Source organism: Odocoileus virginianus, chromosome 27, assembly GCF_023699985.2.
Source record: "Odocoileus virginianus isolate 20LAN1187 ecotype Illinois chromosome 27, Ovbor_1.2, whole genome shotgun sequence".
NCBI classification, from domain to species: domain Eukaryota; kingdom Metazoa; phylum Chordata; class Mammalia; order Artiodactyla; family Cervidae; genus Odocoileus; species Odocoileus virginianus.
The window spans coordinates 17,849,129-17,870,596 of NC_069700.1; the positions used below are offsets into that span (position 1 = coordinate 17,849,129).

Here is a 21,468-nt window from a genome sequence, read left to right on the forward strand (position 1 = left end):
TTTGCAAACCAGTGGGTGCTACCGTTTTCACCTTGGCCCGGGCCAGTCACCCGTGAAGGAGTGCTAGGTTATTTTTATAAAGAAAGAAAACGTGGAGGCCACCAGAGCGGATTTATCAACGGCATGGGCGAACAAAACAGCAAACACCAATAGTCTCCCAACCTTAGGCAGCGATGGCATCCTCTGCGGGTGAGCTACGGAACGTAATTCCTTCGATAGCTCAGTTGGTAGAGCGGAGGACTGTAGCGTGAAACGTCATAGACATCCTTAGGTCGCTGGTTCGAATCCGGCTCGAAGGAATTCATGTTTTGTGTGGTTTTAAATTAAATCCCCAACCTTAAGGCCTTTGTCAGTTATATAAATACTTGCTGTGCATCTGTTGAAGACTCACGTGTGTGCAGAGAATATGTTTCTTTAACAATTTCTAACACGCACGATCAAACTTCAGCACCATTGTCGGGGTGCTTCTCTGCGGGGTGTTCGGAACCCCGACCAGGGGGATCAGTGTTGGTGGTCTAGTCGCTAAGTTATGTCCGACTCTTGCGACCCCAGGGACTGTGGACCGCCAGGCTTTTCTGTCCACGGGATTTCCTAGACAAGAATGCTGGAGTGAGTTGCCATTTCCTTCTCCAGGGGGTCTTCCCAACCCAGGGATCGAGGGATCCAGTGACAAGTCTTCGCCACACCCCTCGGGATCCGAAGACCCGGGCGGGAAGAACCCGGGTGGGTGGGGGCGGCGGCCTGCTAGAACACGCTCACCAATGGTTAGTAACTGGCGGAGCACGAGCGCCCCCTGATGTTACTAGAGCCCTCAGTTCAATCGCTCAGTCGAGTGCTACTCTGCGACCCCTTGGACTGCGGCAAGCCAGGCTTCACTGTCCATCACCAACTCCCGGAACTTGCTCTATTCTTTCCGGGTGGATGCTCCACTACAACCCCCGGAGGAGGGATGAAATTCTGAGATACTACCTCCCCTTCTAGGTTTACTTATGCAAAGAAAGGTGATTCTCATTACTGGCTGGGAAACGTGGGTGGATGTCGGAATCACCTGGGAATATTTTACAAAGCGCCTATACTTATGCCACTTTGGCGATGGGACCTAGCCATTGGTAGTTTTAAAAGCTCCCAGGTAATTTGAACGTGTGGCAAGATTTGAGAACCACTGCAGAATAGAAGTTTTTTACAAAATTAATAGACAAGGGGGAAATTTTTATTCAATTTGAGAATGAGCTCGAGGTTGAGTTCTCTTAACAATAGAAAATAATTGTTAATTTTATGCCAATTCATTAAAATATGTTAACCACACTTCTACCCCATCTGATAAATGTGATTCGGAATACCTACAGAAGAGTCCCCAACTATAAAAGATATTAAGTAAGGAAGAGTTGTCTGAGGATTTTGTGCCTGAAACTTCTGCATGTTCCTTCCCATGCTTCAGAACTTTTATTCTTTAAGTAAGCAATTCTCAAACTTTGGTGAGTGAACCACCTAGAGAGTTAATGTAGGACAGAGAAGTCCAGGCTTATTGAACTAGGTTTGAGAGACACTGCCTATAACACATTGGCAACCACCAGTATTAACAGCTAGAAACTGGTAGCATCCTTGCTCTTTGAAAGCGAATTGAAGGCAGAAGAGTAAACAAGAAAAATGGTCCAATCTTCTTTTCAAAGATAACATGGGTCTTGGATGCAAAGCTTATTAGATAGTCCTGGATATTCTCACCAAGGCACCCTAGCTTCCAGTTCAAACAAGTTCTCCACTGCGATTTCCTTCCCATGCTGTACTTGCCTGCTAACTCTCTTCAGTTGTATCCGACTCTTTGCAACCCTATAGACTCTTCTGTCCAGGGGATTCTCCCGGCAAGAATAGGGGAGTTGGTTGCGTGCGCGCCTCCAGGGGATCTTCCCAACCCAGGGATCGAACCGGCGTCTCTTAGTCTCCTGCACTGGCAGGTAGGTTCTTTACCACTAGCGCCACCTGGAAGCGCTTCCCTCTCATAATTGGGCCATATTGGGCAATATTGCAGTGTCAGTGCCAGCAGCAGCCCCACCACCTCCGTAGAAACAGCCAGATGACTTCAGAAGAGGAAGAATGAACGCTAAGAAACAAAACAAAACAAAAACCCCCCCAAACCTCAAACATACCTACATATTCTTTAGCTCTTTACAGTCTTATTAAGAGGTACATAAAGCAATTATCCCCCAAGTTTTTTTAAAAAGTGGAAATCATCTGTTTCAGTGTAAGAATGTGAGATTACCTTCAAGAGGTCAGACATGTGGGAAATAGATTCTGAGAATAAAAATGTAACATTAACGTATAAATAACTGGAATGTAGATGTGTAAATCACCTGGTAGAGACAATCTTCAGAAACGGAGAGAAAACCCAAAGAATCCAACCTTGCCTACCCTATCACTGAAGACAAAGGAGAGGTCATCAATGTTACTGAATTGCTTCTTTAAGTGGTAATGTTTACGCAAGGTGTTTAGTATTTTTAGAAGTATGGGAATAAAGGCCAAAGCATAGGTGGAACATAAAGCTGGAGAATGTGGGCATCGATCCCACTACCTCTCGCATGCTAAGCAAGCGCTCTACCATTTGAGCTAATTCCCCACAGGGCTAGCTAAGGATGCCTCCCTCACTCACTTTAATATCTGAAAGTAATTCAGAACTCGTGGCCACTGTGATTTGTACCTGTGTTCGGTATTGGGCAAGAGTTTCACACTGGAAACATATCTACGGAAACTGGGGACAGGAAGGAAATTGCAGGTGCATCCAGAAGGGCAATTCAAATTTCTCAACCAATGAGACTCTACTTTTGGCCATCCCAACAGTTCCTGCCAATTCCCTCACTCCTAAGTTTTCCACCGGTTGACTCTGCTAGCCCCAGAAACAGATTCTCCAGAGTTCGTACAAATGTCCCCTAAGATCTGCTTTCTGTCTGGCTTAAAAAACAAACTCTGTCGGTGGACCCAAGGTCACGATGGATTGTGCGTCCCAGGAAATTCCTCCCTTCATTCTGATTTCGTGTAGTTCCTATTTCGATCAAGGGTGTACAAGTTATTTTTCTAAGGTAAATATTAATAGGAGAAGAGAATATAACCATGGCTACATCCTTAGATCTGGATTTTCTTCAAACCAAAAACAAAAGTAGTAGTTGCCACTTTTTATTCTGGGCCTGTGGAGTACCAGGTACCAACTACTGTATTAGGTACTAGGTACTGTACAGTTAGTCCTGAAGAGAGAACTCTTGGGCATTGTCAGAGGCCCATCACTTGCAGTAAAGTCATCTGAAAGCCCTTCTCCAACATCTAAACATCAACTGCTTCTTTGTCTGAAATTCCATCATTAGAAACTTTTTGTTGTTGCTGTTTAATGTTATTTTCTAGTCTCAATGAAATTGGGGCAAAGTGATAAAATTGAAATGGAGAAGATGGAGCATTTTACTGAAGAAAGTGACTCTATGTTCCTATGCTGTGTATGCATGCTGCACAGGCCTTTCTAGAACCCTCTTAATCCTCTTAAAAGCTTGCTCTGCCTTTTTCTTTTTCACTGCAATCAGGGCTGACAAAAAAAAAAAAAAATGAATAATTTTCTGTAAGAAAAAGTCCTCCATCTTCCTGCACCTACTCCATTTGAGACAAAAGAGTTCAAAACGCAAATATTCCAAGTGTCTGTAGAAATCCGTTTATCTCAAAATTTGGCTAGAGGTCAGCCTTGCCTTCTCTCCATCTATGTGTTCTCTCTTTACTCTTCCTTGGATAGAATTTACCCAGGTACAATAGTCAGTTTGGCCTCCACTCATTTTTTTTTTTTTTTAACATTTATTTTCCATGATTATATTAGGGGTGCAAATGTGGAACTGGAGAGAAAAAAAGAAAAAGGTGGCCTAATTTCACAATTCAGATCCATGGATTGAGCTTTGGGATGACTGTTTATGAACTGGGACCAACTTGGAGCTTTCAACCATGAGCTAGAAGTTCTAGTTTCCAATAGCATTGGATTAGGTATTAAAATTCGAACCTCTTAGCTTCCATTAGAGGTAAAATGAAGATCAAGAATACTGTCTTAAAATTCACACGGACGTTTTACCAGTTGTTAAACTATTGACTGAACTCTAAGCTCACTGCTCTGGACTGAACTGTGTTCTTCCCACATCCAAATGTGACTGTATTTGGAATTAGAAAGTAATTACGGTTAACGTGGTAGTTAGGGTGGGGCCCTGGCCCCGTAGGAGTACTATCCTCATAATGGGAGACGTCGGAGTCCTCTCTGTCAAATCAGGAAGAGGGCCCTCACCTGGGACTGAATGGTTGTCATCTTCATCTCCGACATCCCAGCCTCCAGAACTGTGAGAAAATTAATTTCTGTTATTTCAACCACCCAGTCTATGGTACTTTGTCATAGCAGCTGGTGCAGACTAAGACACTCATCGTTTAATCTGCCTTGTGATAAAGGAGGTAGGACTCTATAAACCATACTGCTGACTTACTACTAGGCTCTTTATTCAGTTCAGTCACTCAGTCATGTCTGACTCTGTGACCCCAATGAATGCAGCATGCCAGGCTTCCCTGTCCCTCACCAGCTCCCCGAGCTTACTCAAACTCATGTCCATCCAGTCGGTGATGCCATCCAACCATCTCATCCTCTGTTGTCCCCTTCCTTTGCCGAAAAGGAAGCTAGAGGGAGAATGCAAGGCTGGAGGAGGAAGAGGCAAGGTGGACTTGTCTTTTCAGTTTCCTTTCTGGGAGCTTCCTGCTCCTCTAAGTATCACCCCAGTAAGACTTCTGCATCCCAACAGACTCAACAGTTCTGAAGCAGCAATTGAATCCAGCACCATGCTGAATTTTTACTCTTGGCATATCTGCTATTTTCCACCTTGTATTTGAAGCAAGGATAGGACACTTGACAATGAAAGAGAAATTTCACTTTCTAGGATCTCTCCTCTCCAGCTGCTAATTCTCTGTTACGTCAGGAACACTGAAAGTTGCTAGATATTTTCGTAGTTTTTTCATGAAAAGGGATTTAATTACTGAATTCAATATTGGCTACATGCTCTCAATATTCCTAAATAGAAGGCGTTAGCAATTGCCATTTAAGGAAAATTTTGGAATATTTTTCAATACTATCATTTTGTAGAAACAATATAGTTTTGCATAAATTTGTATAAATAAGCACAGATATTTATAAAATATTCTCCTTAAGAAAGCCTTTTCTCTCCAGATAATTTAGTGTACTCCCCACTTATGTCTATTTCTGCTTTAGTCTAAGGCAATCTCTGTTGAACCTCAATGTTTGACGATTTTCTCTGGAAAAAACATTTATTTATATTTGCCTTTAAAATTTATAGGTATTTTGGTTTCACTTTAATTGCACCACATTACTTTGCCAACAAAGGTCTGTCTGGTCAAGGCTATGGTTTTTCCAGTGGTCATGTATGGATGTGAGAGTTGGACTGTGAAGAAAGCTGAGCGCTGAAAAATTGATGCTTTTGAACTATGGTGTTAGAGAAGACTCTTGAGAGTCCCTTGGACTGCAAGGAGATCCAACCAGTCCATCCTAAAGGAGATCAGTCCTGGGTGTTCATTGGAAGGACTGATGCTGAAGCTGAAACTCCAATACTTTGGCCACCTCATGCGAAGAGCTGACTCATTGGAAAAGACCCTGATGCTGGCAGGATTTGGGGGCAGGAGGAGAAGGGGACGACAGAGGATGAGATGGCTGGATGGCATCACCGACTTGATGTTCATGTGTTTGGGCAGGTAGACTCCGGGAGTTGGTGATGGACAGGAAGACCTGGTGGGCTGCAACTCATGGGGTCGCAAAGAGTCGGACACGACTGAGTGACTGAATTGAACTGAATCATTCGTTATTATTCATTCATTAATATGAACCACCCAAATTATTTATCCAACTAAAAGAAATGGACACTCCACATCATTAGAGCTATGAACACACACGATTTCCCATTAGACTTTCAGAAAGAATCACAATGATACGAAAATGCACCAGATATTGCTCTATTCACAACTTAGGGATCCTCTTCAACCCGGTTGTTTGTGTTTTCAGTAATTATATCATTTATCCAACAAACCTAGACACTTTTTTCTAGAGAAAAAGGAAATGGTAATTAGAGGGAACAGCAGGAAATCAGGGGTAATGCAAGAAATCCACCCTAGGTATATAATACTTAGGGAGGAGGACATGGGATACCGGTAGAATTTTTGTTCAAGATATACATAGAATAATATCCAAACGTCCTAGATGTACAACCCAATGGATTTTAGATATTTATTAAATCTGTGAAAGCAACTAACCAGATCATGATATAGGACCTATTTAGCATTTAAAAAGATTGCTTAAAATTAATTATACTTTTAAAGATGAATGCATATTATCAAAGCAGAAATCATCTGGATAGACATTAGAAAAGGAAGTCTATAAGGCAACCTAGAGGTGATCCTTCGATAGCTCAGTTGGTAGAGCGGAGGACTGTAGGTACGTGGTTGCTAGTCATCCTTAGGTCGCTGGTTCGAGTCCGGCTCGAAGGAGGAGAGTTTTTGGAAATTACACGCCGAACCGAACCAAGTCAATGGACAAAGATCTTTCCCTGTTCAAATGAATTTGACAGTAACTCCGCTTTAAGATAATACGTCCCTCTCCTACGCATTTAGGAAAACCTTATCAGTCGTGTCTCACTTTTGATTGAGAGAAGAGGATCTAAGCGGATAGACCAGCAGGAGTAACAAAGCTCCTTAGTGTTCAAGGGAATTAATTTTAAAAATACACTTCTATAATCACTACCCATATTAATTTTAGAATATTTCTAGCACCTTGCATGTTTGCCTCTATTTTTTAAATAAACTTAGTCAAAACAAAATTATAATAAATAATGATTATTAAAAGTATTCTAAGTACTCTTAGCGGCTCCTTCGATAGCTCAGTTGGTAGAGCGGAGGACTGTAGTGAAACGGGATTAGTGGTCATCCTTAGGTCGCTGGTTCGAATCCGGCTCGAAGGAGGTCTCATTTTACGAAAACCATTGCAGGCCTAAAAACGAGGACCTTGTAGGAATAGATATATAAACAAACACGTGAACCTGAGGTAGGCACAGGAAGCAGTCAGTAAAGATTTTTTTCATCTGGGTCGCTAAAGAGTCTCCAGAAAGTGGTTTTTCAAGGAATTGAGAAGGGGTTACGGCAAAGGGGGTAAAGGTCACCCTACCACAATGTTTTTTTTTCATTTTCATTTTTCTTAAAGGTTCAAAGTCCCTTTAGAGCTCTCTGTTGAGACTTCTGTGAATAAACGTTTTAGCAATGACAATTTCAAATACACCCAAGGTAAAGAACACAGCATAATTTACCATTGTGGCCATCACAGTGGCAACTGACATCATCTACTCCTGCACAAGACCCACCTCCCTCATCCTTTCAGTCAATCCCCAAAAGTTTTCTCGTTTCACTCTTTGTGGCTCAGTATTTTGAAGACGTTTGAAGACGTCGGTGTCAAGAGCTAAAAGCGAAACCTAGTTTGTTTCTCTCTCCATTCCAAAAAAGTAGGAAGCAACTGACAAAGTTCTCGTTCATAAGTGAATGAAACAGTCATATGAGAACTAGAGAAATACAGTTTATTAGTCTCTAGAACCACTCCATCAAAGAGCGCGGCGAGTTAACTTTAGAAAATATACTTGGAGTACTGTTCCGCAAGGACGGTCATCTCGGATTATGAGTGTGGATAGATTTACGACTGCTTCCATCCTCTGGCTTTCTTGCCTCCCTAGTTCCAGCGGGATGGGAAATCTTGAGCCACAAACTCGTCCACAGCCCCTTCCAGGAAGCCGGCCCAAGTATTTGTACGCATTCAGGGCGCCTTGCAGTCGACCCCAAGGCAGATGTGGGTCGGAGGAACCTTGGCGCCTTAAGGACACAGGGAGCGCGCACAAACGGACAAGTCCTCCAGACACAAAATGAAGGGAGCGAGCCGGGAAAGCGGCCTCTGGTTTGATGAAGGGACCGCGTTCGAGGCCGCGCCATAGTTGGGAACGGCCAGGGCCTAGTCCGTTCTAGCGGTTGTTCAGCTCAAGGAGGTGAAAACGGAAAGAAGCAGGTTGCCCTTACTGGACTGACTTCATTTTTAAAAGAAAAGGAACTCCATCTTACACCCTCGGTGAACTTTTGGACTGTATATCTGGGAAGCCATGCAGATAAAGTACCAGCAGACGAACAGGCCTCCCGGGCGGATAAAAACCAGACCAGGCAGACGCCATACCTAGACCTCCTGGAGCCAGAAGGAATTCAATGTCCACTATCCAATCAATCACTATCTATAATCTTAATACCTATTGATGTGGGCTAAACTGTGTGTCCAGATAGCTTTACAATGTAAATTTATGGCTAAAACCTGATTGTATCTCTTACTAACATTGTCCAGAGCCGATTTTAAAGAATTTGGGGATGTGGGCTTGGGCACATACACTTTGGGCATAATAGCTTGTCACAAAAATCGGTCGGGTTCCCTGGCTAAAGAGGAAACTGCCTCGGGCCCGCCGGTGTAATAAATTGCACTCCACTATTCACGCTCTCCTTCTGAGTGAGTTTGCTTCCCGGAGCGTTTGGCTACATTTCGTGCTTTGGCCGGGAAACCCCTCACTGTGAGAGACAAGTCCCATTTGGGGCTACTCCGAGGCTTCGCGGCGCGGATTCTCTAGAAGGGGGAAGGCGCCTCGCACTTGTGGAAAGATTCCGCTTCTCCACGCCGAAATCTTTCACGTTAGTGGGTAGTGGACGGCAGCAGGGGAGTTAAGCGCTCAGGTAAGGAGGTTCCCACCCTGCGGGGTGGAAGAGGGTGCCTGATCAACCCCCTGGGAGGGAATAGGGGACACACACTGACCGTCAAAGTCATAAAGAAGGTGGTGTCCGCGTCGTCTTGGGGTAAATTATTACCAGGCGATTGCGAGAGGGCTTTGGGGGGAGGAAACTTGGTCTTTGTGTGCTTATATTCTGCCCTCCCAGAGGAGGGGTCCCATCTGCTGTGGAATGCTCGATCCTCTCAGGGTTGTCAGGCTAAAAGGAGGAAGATATGCGAGTGAATACAAATTGACCTTTCCGGAGACAGTCTGGGACGTGGGAATCCATCTATGTTTTCGTCTGCACCCGATCAAGTCCGCCAAGGCAGAACGGACTTTCAAAGTCAGAGGAGAAACAATCTTGGACCACTTGGTGTTCTGGTTCGGCCGTGCGGACCTGCAGGTGAAGACACGCCGATCCCTCTTCTGGCAAGAAGGCTCTACTCACCCCGATTAAGAAGGAGGCGGAATGGCAATTTAAGTGTTTCATTGAGTGGAAAAATCAAGAAGGACTTAGGATACCGAGAACTTCGTGGACAGAACGAAAAGGGAAGGAAGAAGAAGGTCCGAGAAGGTAAGCGAGATGGGAGGAAGTGAATCTAAGGCAACTGTATTGGAGTGCATGATTAAGAATTTTAAGGGATTTGGCGAAGACTGTGGGGTGAAGATGACGCCTAACCGACTCCGCAGTCTGAGGTTGAATGGCCCTCTTTGGGAGTAGGATGGCCACCAGAGGGCACCATGGACTTAGAAACAATAAAAGCAGTCTCTGTAGTAGTCACAGGAAAGCCGGGGCACCCGGATCAATTTCCATATATTGATTCATGGCTGTGGTTGGCTCGAGATCCTCCCCCTTGGGCAAGACTCCATTCAGAAAGAGAGAGGGAAAACATTAATGGCACAAAAATCGACTGATGACAAACAAGAAATTTGCCGGATCCGGACGGACGCGATTTGCCCTCTCCCCCATCCTGGATGACGCTCCGGCCACCTAATGCTTACCAGGACCGGAGACCGCCTTAATGATCACCGATCCCGGGCCTGCTGGGGCTCCATCAGCTGCTCCCCCGCCAACTCCCGGGGAGATCGTAGAGCCGCCATCTCGGCAGGCTCCGATCCCGGCTGTAGGAGCCTCTGGTCATCGTCCACAGGGCTCAGCCTCAGCCGAACCTCCTTAGCAGTATCCGCCTCTCCCGGTGAGTAGTGACGCAAAGGGGGAAGGAGACACAGGAATTAGACAGAGGCTGCACTCCTCCAAGGGGGAGTGGGAATGCCTCACAGAGAGCTGCAACAGCCTCCGATTCAGGGAGCAGACAGACACTACCACCAGCCTCCCTGAACCTACTATTACCAACCATGTTCCTCTATGGACCTACTATATTGGCAGAAACTCACTCCACCGTACTCGGAGGAGCCACAAGGCATATCAGTCTGATGGAGACTATTTTTCGAACCTACTGTCTTACGTGGGGCAACATAATCCAGCTGCTAGTCACCCTCTTTAGCACTGAAGAAAGACACAGGATCCATACTGATGCTAGAAAATGGCTACAAGAAGTGGCCCCCGGGTGTACCGTAAACAAGGTCTCAAGAGGGCGGCCCCTACTCCTACAACTATGGCAAAACCTACTGAAGTAGTCCAAAAGCAAACTGAAACACCTACTGAGTTTTATGAAAGACTATGCAAGACCCATAGACTTTATACATTAATAGATTCAGAGGCAGCTTGGTCTCAAATTGTGATAAATACAGGCTTTGTATCTCAAGCCTACCCTCATATCAGGCACAAGCTCCAAAAGGTAGATGGAGTATTAGCCATGAGCAGCTCACAAATAGAGATTGCTAGTAAGGTGTTCAGAAAAAGAGACATGTAGGCAAAAAAGAAGGCTGAGAAAAAAAGGAGAGAAGATAACAAGAGAGCAGATCAGAGGATCGAGTTATTGGCGGAGGCCTTGGGAAGGCCCTTCCCTGGGCCTTCCCCAAAACCTCCACCCCCTCTAAATCAGCGTTGGTCTCCTGGCAATCCTCCTACAAGGAAGCCCAGGACTGCCCTGCAACCAAATCAATGCGCCTGATGCCGAGGCTTTGGCCATTGGAAAAATGAATGGTCCCAGAAAAGCTGGGAAAAATAACTGGCATTGGCTGTTTTAGGGCTGGCTGAACTGGAGGCTGAATAGCGGTGCTGGGGCTCAAAGACACAAGGTCCCCAAGAGCCCATGGTAAAACTAAAAGTGGAGGACCAAATTATTGACTTTATGGTGAATACTGAAGCAGAAATATCAGTGGTGACCGAACTGGTAGCCCCCCAGAGAAGGTCCATTGCTGCAGGAGTAACCAGGGACAAGCTGATTAGACCATTCTGTCTACCCCAAAAATGCCAGATTTGGGGGGGGGGGGCTGGGAATCAAGTGACTCATGAATTCCTGTACATACCTGAATGCCCAGTATGTCTGTTGTAGAGAGACTTGTCTAAATTGGGGGCACAAGTGACCTTTCCCCCCAAGAAAGACCCATTCTCCAGTGGCCTCGACCACCTATTTACTTATCCTCTTGGTAACCCCTCAAGATGAATGGAGGCTGCATGATCCTTCGGAAAGGAAGCCAGATGGGTTAAACAATCCAGAGAGAGAGCTGATCCAACAATTCCCTGAGGTTTGGGCAAAAGATACACCCCCCTCCCCCCACAACGCCCCAGCCCGGGCTCACCAAACATCAAGCTCCGGTGGTAAGAGAACTCAAACCTGGTGCCATACCAGTCAGGAAATGTCAGTACTCGCTACCGCTGGAGGCCCAAGTTGGCATCTTGCCGCATATAAATAGGCTACGGCAGGCGGGCATCATGATTGAATGCCAGTCAGCCTGGAACACACTGATCCTGCCAGTTAAGAAGGAAGGGGGACAGGAGGACAGGCCTGTACCAGACCTCATACTGGTCAACCAAGCAGCCATAACTCTACACTCCACTGTTGCTAACCCATATACCTTACTCAGCCTCCTCCCACCAAGTGATAAGATCTATACTTGCCTGGATCTAAAATTTTGTCTCTACATTGCACCGGTATCTGAACCCATTTTTGCCTTTGAATGGGAAGATCCAGCAGGGAGCACCAAACAGCAGCTCACTTGGACTTGCCTCCTACAAGGATTTAAGAATTCCCCGATCATTTTCAGGGAAGCCTTGGCTTCCAATCTGGACTCATTCCAACCAGAAAGGTTTAGATACTGGCTGCTGCAACACGCGGACGACCTGCTGTTGGCTGCAGAGAATAAAGAACACTGCTGGGAAGGAACTAAGGCTTTGCTAGAACTGTTGATGGAGGCTGGCCACCGAGTTTCGAGGAAAAAGGCACAGATCTACAAGGAGGAGGTAAGACATTTGGGGTTTGTCCTGATAGGGGGCACAAGACTGTTGGACCAATCCAAGAAAGAAGTAATCTTGAGAATCCCACGACCAAAAACCTGACGATAGGTCCGAGAATTTTGGGGAGCCTTTGAGTTCTGTAGAATTTGGATCTCAGGATACTCTCAGATGACCCAGTCCTTATGTGAACTCCTAACAGGGCCAGAAGGGGATTCACTATATTGGACTGAGAGGCAGCAACAGGCCTTTGAAAAGTTAAAATTGGCAATTACATTGGCACCTGTATTGGGTCTGCCAGAACTTACTAAACCCTTCACTGTTTATGTGACTGAAAAGGACAAAGTGGCTATGGGGGTATTAACCCAGGCTATGGGGACATGGGATAGACCAGTGGCCTATCTCTCAAAACGGCTGGACAACATTGCCACTGGGTGGCCCAGGTGCTTTTGGGCCGCTGCTGCGGTTGCCTTACTGGTCTGAGAAGCAACCAAGCTAACTTTGGGCCAAAACTTAACTGTAAAGGTCCACCATGAGGTCAATGCTCTCCTATGAGGGGATCCCCACAAATGGTTGTCAACATAGCAGATTACCCAATATCAGGGAGTTTTATGTGAGAACCCCCATGTTACTATTGAGCTCTGTCAGGCCTTAAATCCGGCTACACTCTTTCCTGTGGGGGAAGGCGGACCCTCACGTAATTGTGAAGAAATCCTGGAAGAAGTTTATGCTAGCAGACCTGACCTGAGAGACCAGCCAATCCCGGACCCAGATTGGGTCCTGTACACTGATGGTGCCAGCCTGGTGAAACAAGGACAACGGCTGTCAGGGTATGCGAGAATCATCGAGGCTGGTTCTCTGCCACCTCACTGGTCTGCTCAACAGACTGAATTATGGGCTCTCATTCGGGCCCTCCCGTTGTCAAAAGGTAAGAAGACTAACGTTTATATTGACTCTAAGTATGTTTTTGCTACTTTGCATGTGTATGGGGCCCTATACAAGGAGAGAGGGCTCTTGATAGCTAACGGAAAAGACATTAAAAACAAGGAAGAAATCTTGACCCTACCAGATGCTGTATGGGAACCTGAAAAAGTAGCGATAATATATTGCTGGGCTCACCAAAAAGAGGGCACCCTGCAGGCGTGGGGAAACCGACAGGCAGACAGAGCTGCAAAACCAGCCACTGAAGAATTTGGAGGCACTGGGGTGGGATTGTTAAGACTCTTGTGCTCTTGAGAATGCCTGAGTTAACTTCAACTCTCCCACAGTATACCCTGGCCCAAGACCAAGCTGGCTGAAACAGAAAGGGCCACCAAGAATGAAAAGGGCTGATGGGAACTGCTGGATGGCAGGTTGCTGGTTCCCGAGATAATGGCCTCTTCATTAGTGTCTCAGGTACCCCAGACAACCCACTTGGGATGTGACAAAATGGAAGAATTAATTCGGAAATATTTTTTAATACCACGGCTTTCTTCCTTGTGTAAAATGGAATCCCAGAACTATTCTGCTTGCTCACAGGTCAATGCTGCCCCTGGGCATAAGCAGAAATCTCCGGGAATACAATTAAAGGGTACTCTGCCCTTTGAACATTTAGAAGTGGACTTTACTGAAATGAGACCCTACTGGTATTATCATTATTTACTAGTCATGGAACATACCTTTTCAGGTTGAGTGGAGGCGTTCCCCACCTGAACTGAAAAATCAAATGAAGTGGCTCATTGTCTGATTTGAGAAATAATCCCCAGATTTGGGTTCCCAACCAGTATAGGATCTGACAATGGCCCTGCTTTTGTAGCCGATTTAATTCAACAAGTATGTAAACCTCTAAATGTCAAATGGAAATTACATACAGCATATAGGCCCCAGAGTTCCAGAATGGTGGAAAGAACTAACCAAACCCTAAAAGATACACTTTCAAAATGGATCATAAAGACTGACTGCTCATGGATGGACTTACTTCCGGTGGCCTTGCTCAAATTAAGAATGACCCTGTGTTCCCATGGTTATTCTCCTTATGAAACTGTCTATGGAAGACCCCCTCCCATAGTAAGACAGGTGTTGGCAAATTTGCCACGTAAGAGAGGAATGGGATGTCCCAGAGGATGGAATAATTAGGTAAAGTGATAAACCAGGTAACTAAGTGTGTCCAAGAATGGGTGTCATTCCCCCTTGGGGAGCAGATTCATGAATTTGCGCCCGGTGATCAAGTGTGGGTCAAGGACTGGAAGCATGACTCCTTGGCCCCACATTGGGAAGGTCCATATACTGTTGTACTAACTACACCTACGGCAGTTAAAGTTGCAGGTGTCACTCCCTGGATCCATCACACGAGGGTGAAGAGGACATACCATACAGACCTGGAGGACGCTAAGTGGACTACACAAAAGGACCCCACTGATCTCCGTGAAACCAAGATCATCTTAAAAAGAAAAAAATGAAGCTCTGCAATCAACTCCTACTACATGGACTTTCTGGTATCCTGGGACTAACCATAATTTCAGCACAAGACAATGTTTTCATCTCATGGGCACACTCCTACGCTGACTTCCATAATAGATCTAACTGCTGGGTGTGTGGAGCTATGCCCATGTCTGTCATGAATGGACTCCCATGGTGGGTGTCGCCTCTACGAAGGGGTGACATGCCTAGTTTATGTGACTATTTTCTTCAGATGAAACAACAGAAGTCAAGTGTGGAAACTGTCATTACAGCAGCCACTACTCATTGGTTCGATAAAAAGGCTGATGATCTGACAAAAGGTCATGGGATACATTTTAATTATATTCTTAGCTCAGAAAATGCTTATCAATATTGTGACAGCCAATAAGTCCAAACAATTAAAAAAAAAAACAGGTATTTTGACCAATTTTACCAGATACGAAATGAATATATGTGGATTACTCCTGAAAAGGGATAACTTGTTATGATAGCTGACATTTGCTGGGAACAGGATGTACACACTATTGGATATAACCAGACAACAGACAAAATGGACTTGAAGCCAGTAGGCTTTCTATGGACAGAACAGTGTTACAAGACCTGTAAAGTTATTTATGATACCAATTAATCCACCCAATGGCCTGGGATGGACTAGGGAGTCAACCCCAGAATCAGGTGGATTGCCCCAAACAGCACTCATTGGTTATGCAAGACCAATCTGTGGCCATGGCTACCCACAGGGTGAGTAGGAAGATGTACTTTAGGTCTTGCCTTTGCCCATGGGAACATTAGGCCAACAATACAGGAGCCCTTAAATTTACCCTCCCTACTGGCCAGATGGTCATGATCAGTTTTCCATTGGTATGATTATTTGGCTGCTGCATTTGTTCCTTCGTTGGGCACTACAGTTATAATCATTAGAGTTGAAGTCCTAACTAATTTCACCCAAAGGGCCCTAAATGACAGCCTGAGGGTAATTCAAGCATTAAATACTGAACAAATACAAATGAGAAAGGCAGTAATTCAAAATAGAATGGCTTTGGACATCTTGACTGCTGCTCAAGGAGAGACTTGTGCCAAAATAAAGGTTGGGTGCTGTGTGTATATCCCAGTCTTGTCTGGAAATGTTACTGAGGTTCTTAGAGATACGCAAACTCCTGTAAAACAAATGTCAGATGACTCAGTACCTTTTTGGGCTTCTGTTTTGTGATGGATAAAGGGTGATTGGTGGAAGACTGTCAATCGTTGTTACAGTTGCTCTGTTAATTTTGTTATGTGGACCTTGTATTCTACAGTGAGTTGTCCAATTTGTGTCGTTGAGATTGACTGCATTTACCCAAGTACATGCCAAAAGACCTAATGTGCAATATGTCCCTATGAGTGATACTCACACTAGAAGTTGAGAGCATCAAGAGTGGGGAATGAAAGAGGAAAGGAGCAGGTTGCCCTGACTGGACTAAGTTAATTTTTAAAAGAAAAGGAACTTCATCTTACACTCTCAGCAAACTTTTGGACTGTACATCTGGGATGCCACGGAGATAGAATACCAGTGGCTGAACAGATCTCCGGAACAGATAAAAACCAGACCAGGCAGACCCCGTACCTAGACCTTCCAGAGCCAGAAGAAATGCAATGCCCACTATGTAATCAATCACTATCTTCTGTAATCTTAATACCTACTGATGTGGGCTAAACTGTATGTCCAGATAGCTTTAGAATGTGAATTTATGGCTAAAACCTGACTGTATCTCTTACTAACATTGTCCAGAGTGGGTTTTAAAGAATTTGTGGATGTGGGCTTGGCACACTTTGGGCATAAAAGGTTGTCACAAAAATTGGTCAGGAACCCTGGCTAAAGAGGAAACTCTACCTCAGACCAGCCGGTGTAACAAACTGCACTCCACTATTCACGCTGTCCTTCTGAGTGAGTTTGCTTTCTGGAGTGTTTGACTACAAGAGGGAAAATTAGTTTGAGATCTAACAGCAAATCTGTTGTTGGGGAGGGGGAAATTTCCCCTTCTCTTCTTGAGTACCTGTGGTTGCAAGATGTTAACAGGAGAAAAAGAAAGAAATATAATTCATGAGCATGGAGGTCCCATAGAAATGGGACTTAAGAAGTGGCCAAATCAGGCAGCTTTTATACTTTTTAGACAAAGAAACTTAGGTTCTGGGTGCCCAGTTAGTGAAGAATCTAAATACAGTTTAGGCTTGAGATAGTAAATTAAAGAAGTAAGGTTTGTTTATATAACCTTAACCCAGAATATTTTTGGTGCTAATGGTGTCTTTCCACCAAATGCATGGAGTACACCTTTCACAAGAGAGATTTCTTGCTTTTAGGGAGACAGAAAGAAGAGTCTTAAGAGTGTCGTTCTTGTAGTAGTACCAGATTCTTTAGTAACTTTAATTCAACATAATCAGTATACCATTGAGGCACATTTTGGGTACCCTGGACCCCAAAACTGTGAAAACACAAATCCCAGGGAGAATAAAGCTCCCTGTCCTAGCGGGTGGCTTAAATCAAGGCTAACTATACATCTGCCAGTAGATGTTTGTAACAGAAGTATAAATACAAATCATGCATTAACACAAATGTAAAACAGGCGCCAAATTTTATTTTATTTTTTTCTGGGGCACCTGGTAGGCACATGCAAAAACCATCTGGAAGAACTTGCCTGGGACTTCCCTGGTGGTCTAGTGGCTAAGGCTCCATGCTCCCAATGCAGGGGCCCAGGGTCTGATCCCTGGTCAGGGAACTAGATCCCACATGCTGCAACTAAGACCCAGCACAGTCAAATAAATAAATAAAAACAAATATTATTTAAAAAAAAAAAAAAAAAGAACTTGCCTGCAAAGCAGGCCACCCAGGAGCTCCACAGACAGAACCTGGAACTAGGAACGAGTCCCCCATCCCACGTCACAAACACAATCATAAAGAGGCATCAGAAAACAACAGGGTGCCCGTCTGCTTCAGGTACTAGGTGAGTGTGATGGAGACTGTAAGATAAGGATGTTTAAACTAATAATGGAAAAGAAGGCATCAAAAACAGAAGGGGCCATACACTCAAAACAGAGCTACTGATCTGAAAAAGAAAGATATTTGCAGAACCAGTAACACTAAGTACTTATGGGTTTGTGCACGTGTGCTTAATCATGTCCAACTTCTTTGGGACCCCATGTAGCCCCACCAGGCTGCTCTGTTCATGGGATTTCCCAGGCAAGAATACTAGAGTGGGGTGCCATTTCCTCCTTCAGGGGAACTTCCTGACCCAGGGATTGAACCTGCGTCCCCTGCACAGGCACGCAGATTCTTTACCGCTGAGCGACCTGGGGAGCCCTACTTTTAATGGGTTCAGGTGGTGGATAAGCCACAGCTGAAGAGAGAACCAGCCAAGTGGAAGACAGAGCTGAAAGAAATCACCCAGCAGCTCCATGGAGGAGGCTGAGGGGGTAAGGAGAGGATTAAGTTCTGCTGCTGCTGCTGCTAAGTCACTTCAGTCGTGTCCGACTGTGTGTGACCCCATAGATGGCAGCCTACCAGGCTCCCCCGTCCCTGGGATTCTCCAGGCAAGAACACTGGAGTGGGTTGCCATTTCCTTTTAGGCGCCAAATTTTAAAATAAAAGAAATAACTGTGGCAAGTTACAACTTTTAGACAATTTATTCACAAAATCAAATTTTAAATTAATATTTTAAAGTAAAAAAGATTTTAACTAAGTGAAAAGGTCACAAATGGAATTTTTAAAAAATTAAGTCTAACTAAATTTCTAAAACTTTTATTTGCAAAGGTAAATTACAGTCTGAAAACTTAAATTTTAAAAACTCAAATTCCTAAATTAAATTTTGAAAAACAGTTAACAGTCAAAATTAATTAATTAAAAAAATGAAATTTCAGTAAACTTCAAAAGTTGAGCCATCCCCCAACTGGAGCCACACCCGAGTCCTTTGGGTAAAATGCTACTTTGACCTCTGGAATACAAAGAAAACTCCCCTCACTTCCAAAATAGTTCTCCAAAATTTCCGGAAGAGCATGCCTCATCTCCTCCTTTTGCATCTCACCACGGAATCCTCTAGGGTAAATTATACTTGAGGGTCTACCTCGCCTTTGTCTCTTCAGCTCGGGAGACAAGGGCTCTCAGGCTTTGAATCTCGCGGCTGACCCAGGGCCTGCCTCCGCCCTCTCCGCTAGTCCTGCACTGTCGGGCACGGCCCAGTTCTTTCTTGCCGTTTTACGTCAGACGAGCTGGCCCCGCCCACCCAACGCAGGCCGTCGCACACAAGTGCGTCAGAGGCGCGGCGCTTTACGCTGCTCCGTCTTACGTACCGGCAAGCATGGAGGCAGAGGGTTTGGAGCCGGGCGCTGCGGAGCTGGGACCTCTGGAAGGGAGTGACCAGAAACTAGAGGCATTGGAGGAACAGGAGGAATCTGAAGAGGCGGCTGGCGGCAGCAAGAAACGGGTAGTGCCGGGCATTGTGTACCTGGGCCACATCCCGCCCCGCTTTAGGCCTTTACACGTACGGAACCTTCTCAGCGCCTACGGGGAGGTCGGGCGTGTTTTTTTCCAGGCGGAGGGTAAGTGCTCAGGCCTTGATGGTGAGGGAAGAGGGGTGGTACTCGCTGGCAATGAATACACAGTGCGTGTTTTGTTGCCTCAGCTGCTCGTGAAGGCTCTGACGGGGTCGGGGACCTGCGTCTGTTTTCTTTGGTAAATAGGTGACGCGCACGTTTCTTAGAAGGCTGAAATGGAATGTGGGTAGCCCTATATACCTAGCTGAGCCTAAGCTCTTCGCTACTTTTTGGATTCTAATCTTGGCTTCGCCCACGCTACTTTCTTGAGGCGAATTTACCAGTTTGTTAAATGAGTACGGCCTGAATTAAAATCTCAGTGACTTTTCCACAAAACTGAATGTATCTCTTTGTCGTGTCGAGGCCCAGGTCAAGAGACAGTATGTGATAGGCCGCGCCCAACTCCCATTCAGTCACTAATTGGAACTGGGGTTGGGGGCCGGTGCAGGTTTTAAATAGAAAGATTGGGGCAGACGTAATGATGAAAGAATTAACATTTGAGGAAAAGGTTGAGTTTAGACAAGGGGTAAAGTGTGGACTATGCAGTTAGCCACTTCTGGGCAAAGACAAGGTGGGATCCTGGCCTGCGGGGAGGTCTGGAGAATTGGTAAGTGGGAGGTGCTGTTGAATGGATACTGTACGGGCCTCTTTGACCACTGCTTTGTCTTGGACTCCAGACGGGTTCGTGCGGCGCAAGAAGAAGGCAGCAGCTGCCTCCGCGGCTGGAGGGAAAAAGCGGTCCAAATACAGCAAGGACTACACGGAGGGCTGGGTGGAGTTCCGGGACAAGCGAGTAGCCAAGCGTGTGGCGGCCAGTCTTCACAACACGCCCATGGGCTCCCGCAGGCGCAGCCCCTTCCGTTATGACCTGTGGAACCTCAAGGTGAGGGGATTGGCTTGTCTGCCGCACCACTCATTCTCTCGCCTTTGCGGCCACAGCCCACGCACCCCTATCATCTTTTTGGCCCCCATCCCTTCCATCGACTCCCCATCTCTGATCTGCCCTACTCAGATGTTTTCTTGTTTTCCTGTCCACAGTACCTGCACCGTTTTACCTGGTCCCATCTCAGCGAGCATCTTGCTTTTGAGCGCCAGGTGCGTAGGCAGCGTCTGAGGGCTGAGGTTGCCCAGGCCAAGCGTGAGACTGACTTCTATCTTCGAAGTGTGGAGCGCGGACAGCGTTTCCTTGCGGCTGATGGGGACTCTACCCGCCCGAATGGTTCCTGGGCCTTTGCCCAGCGTCCTACTGAGCAGGAGCTGAGGGCCCGGAAGGCAGCTCGGCCAGGGGGACGTGAACGAGCTCGCCTGGCTAACGCTCAGGACCAGGCCCGCTCCAACCGAGGGCTTCTTGCCAAGATCTTTGGAGCTCCTACACCCTCAGAGAGCAGGGAGGACGCCTCACTGGTCAGGAACTCTTGAGGGTCAGAGAGGCCCCTTCCACCTCCTAGCCCAGTCCAGCGTCCTGTCTACCTTATAATGACTACCCAGGCGGACATTTTATTGTGTTTCTCAAACCAGAAGTCTGAGTTCCTCAGACAGAAGTTTTGTAGGCCTCTCCTTTTCCTCCTCCCAGCTCCTGTACATGCCTGGCTGAGGCACTTAGTTGTTACTAGCATGATTATGACTACTGCTCATGTCTGTTTTACCTTGTTCAGTTCGTGGCTTCCTGTCTCCTGCCCACTGGGACCCTTTAAAAGTCCTACTTTCTTGCCCCAGGAACAGCCTTTCCCTTGATTTAGAGTGATAATGGCTAGTCCAGACGGCTGTTTACCAACCACATTATTGAGCAGCAGCAACATCTTTTTTATTTAGAAAAGGTTAATAGGGACAGGGGTTAATGGGCTAGAGTGGCTTGGGAGCCACCTTCAACATGTATTTATAGAATAGAAAAAGATATATGTAAATAACATATTTTTAAACATGCCTTTGTAGTTTATGGGGTGGGGAGTGGAGATGGTCATTGGATAAGTTCCAACTTCTGTGTGTTGAACAGAATTCACCCACCTTCGTTCCATCTCCTGGACACAGGATACCTCCTTCTGTTTTAACCTGGATAGTTTTCTATCTAATCAGTTTCTTAGGCCATGTTGTTAACACTTACCTAATTCAACCTTTACCTATCTAATCAATTTCTTAGGCCTTGTTGTTAACATTTATTTAATTCAGCATTTACTAAGTCACTATATGAGGACACATGGCCCTTGGTGTAAGTCTTATAGACTGCTGAAAAAGACAGATGCTTAAGAAATAAATGTATAGAAGTAC

At 45.6% G+C, this 21,468-nt stretch overlaps 1 protein-coding gene and 3 non-coding genes across 4 annotated transcripts; all 4 read left to right on the forward strand.

Moving 5' to 3' along the window:
- The first annotated feature begins 209 nt into the window (after positions 1-209).
- On the forward strand, positions 210-299 carry TRNAY-GUA (transfer RNA tyrosine (anticodon GUA)). The gene is given in 2 exon segments: positions 210-246; positions 264-299. It is a non-coding gene; the product is annotated as a tRNA-Tyr (tRNA).
- A 6,160-nt stretch (positions 300-6,459) lies between these two features.
- TRNAY-GUA (transfer RNA tyrosine (anticodon GUA)) lies at positions 6,460-6,549 on the forward strand. The gene is given in 2 exon segments: positions 6,460-6,496; positions 6,514-6,549. It is a non-coding gene; the product is annotated as a tRNA-Tyr (tRNA).
- Positions 6,550-6,927: 378 nt separating this feature from the next.
- TRNAY-GUA (transfer RNA tyrosine (anticodon GUA)) lies at positions 6,928-7,019 on the forward strand. Its single transcript is given in 2 exon segments — positions 6,928-6,964; positions 6,984-7,019. It is a non-coding gene; the product is annotated as a tRNA-Tyr (tRNA).
- An 11,905-nt stretch (positions 7,020-18,924) lies between these two features.
- On the forward strand, positions 18,925-21,468 carry ABT1 (activator of basal transcription 1). Its single transcript, XM_020904441.2, has 3 exons — positions 18,925-19,209; positions 19,881-20,086; positions 20,242-21,468. The coding sequence occupies exons 1-3, from the start codon at positions 18,969-18,971 to the stop codon at positions 20,620-20,622; spliced, it is 828 nt and encodes a 275-aa protein (XP_020760100.1). The 5' UTR covers positions 18,925-18,968; the 3' UTR covers positions 20,623-21,468.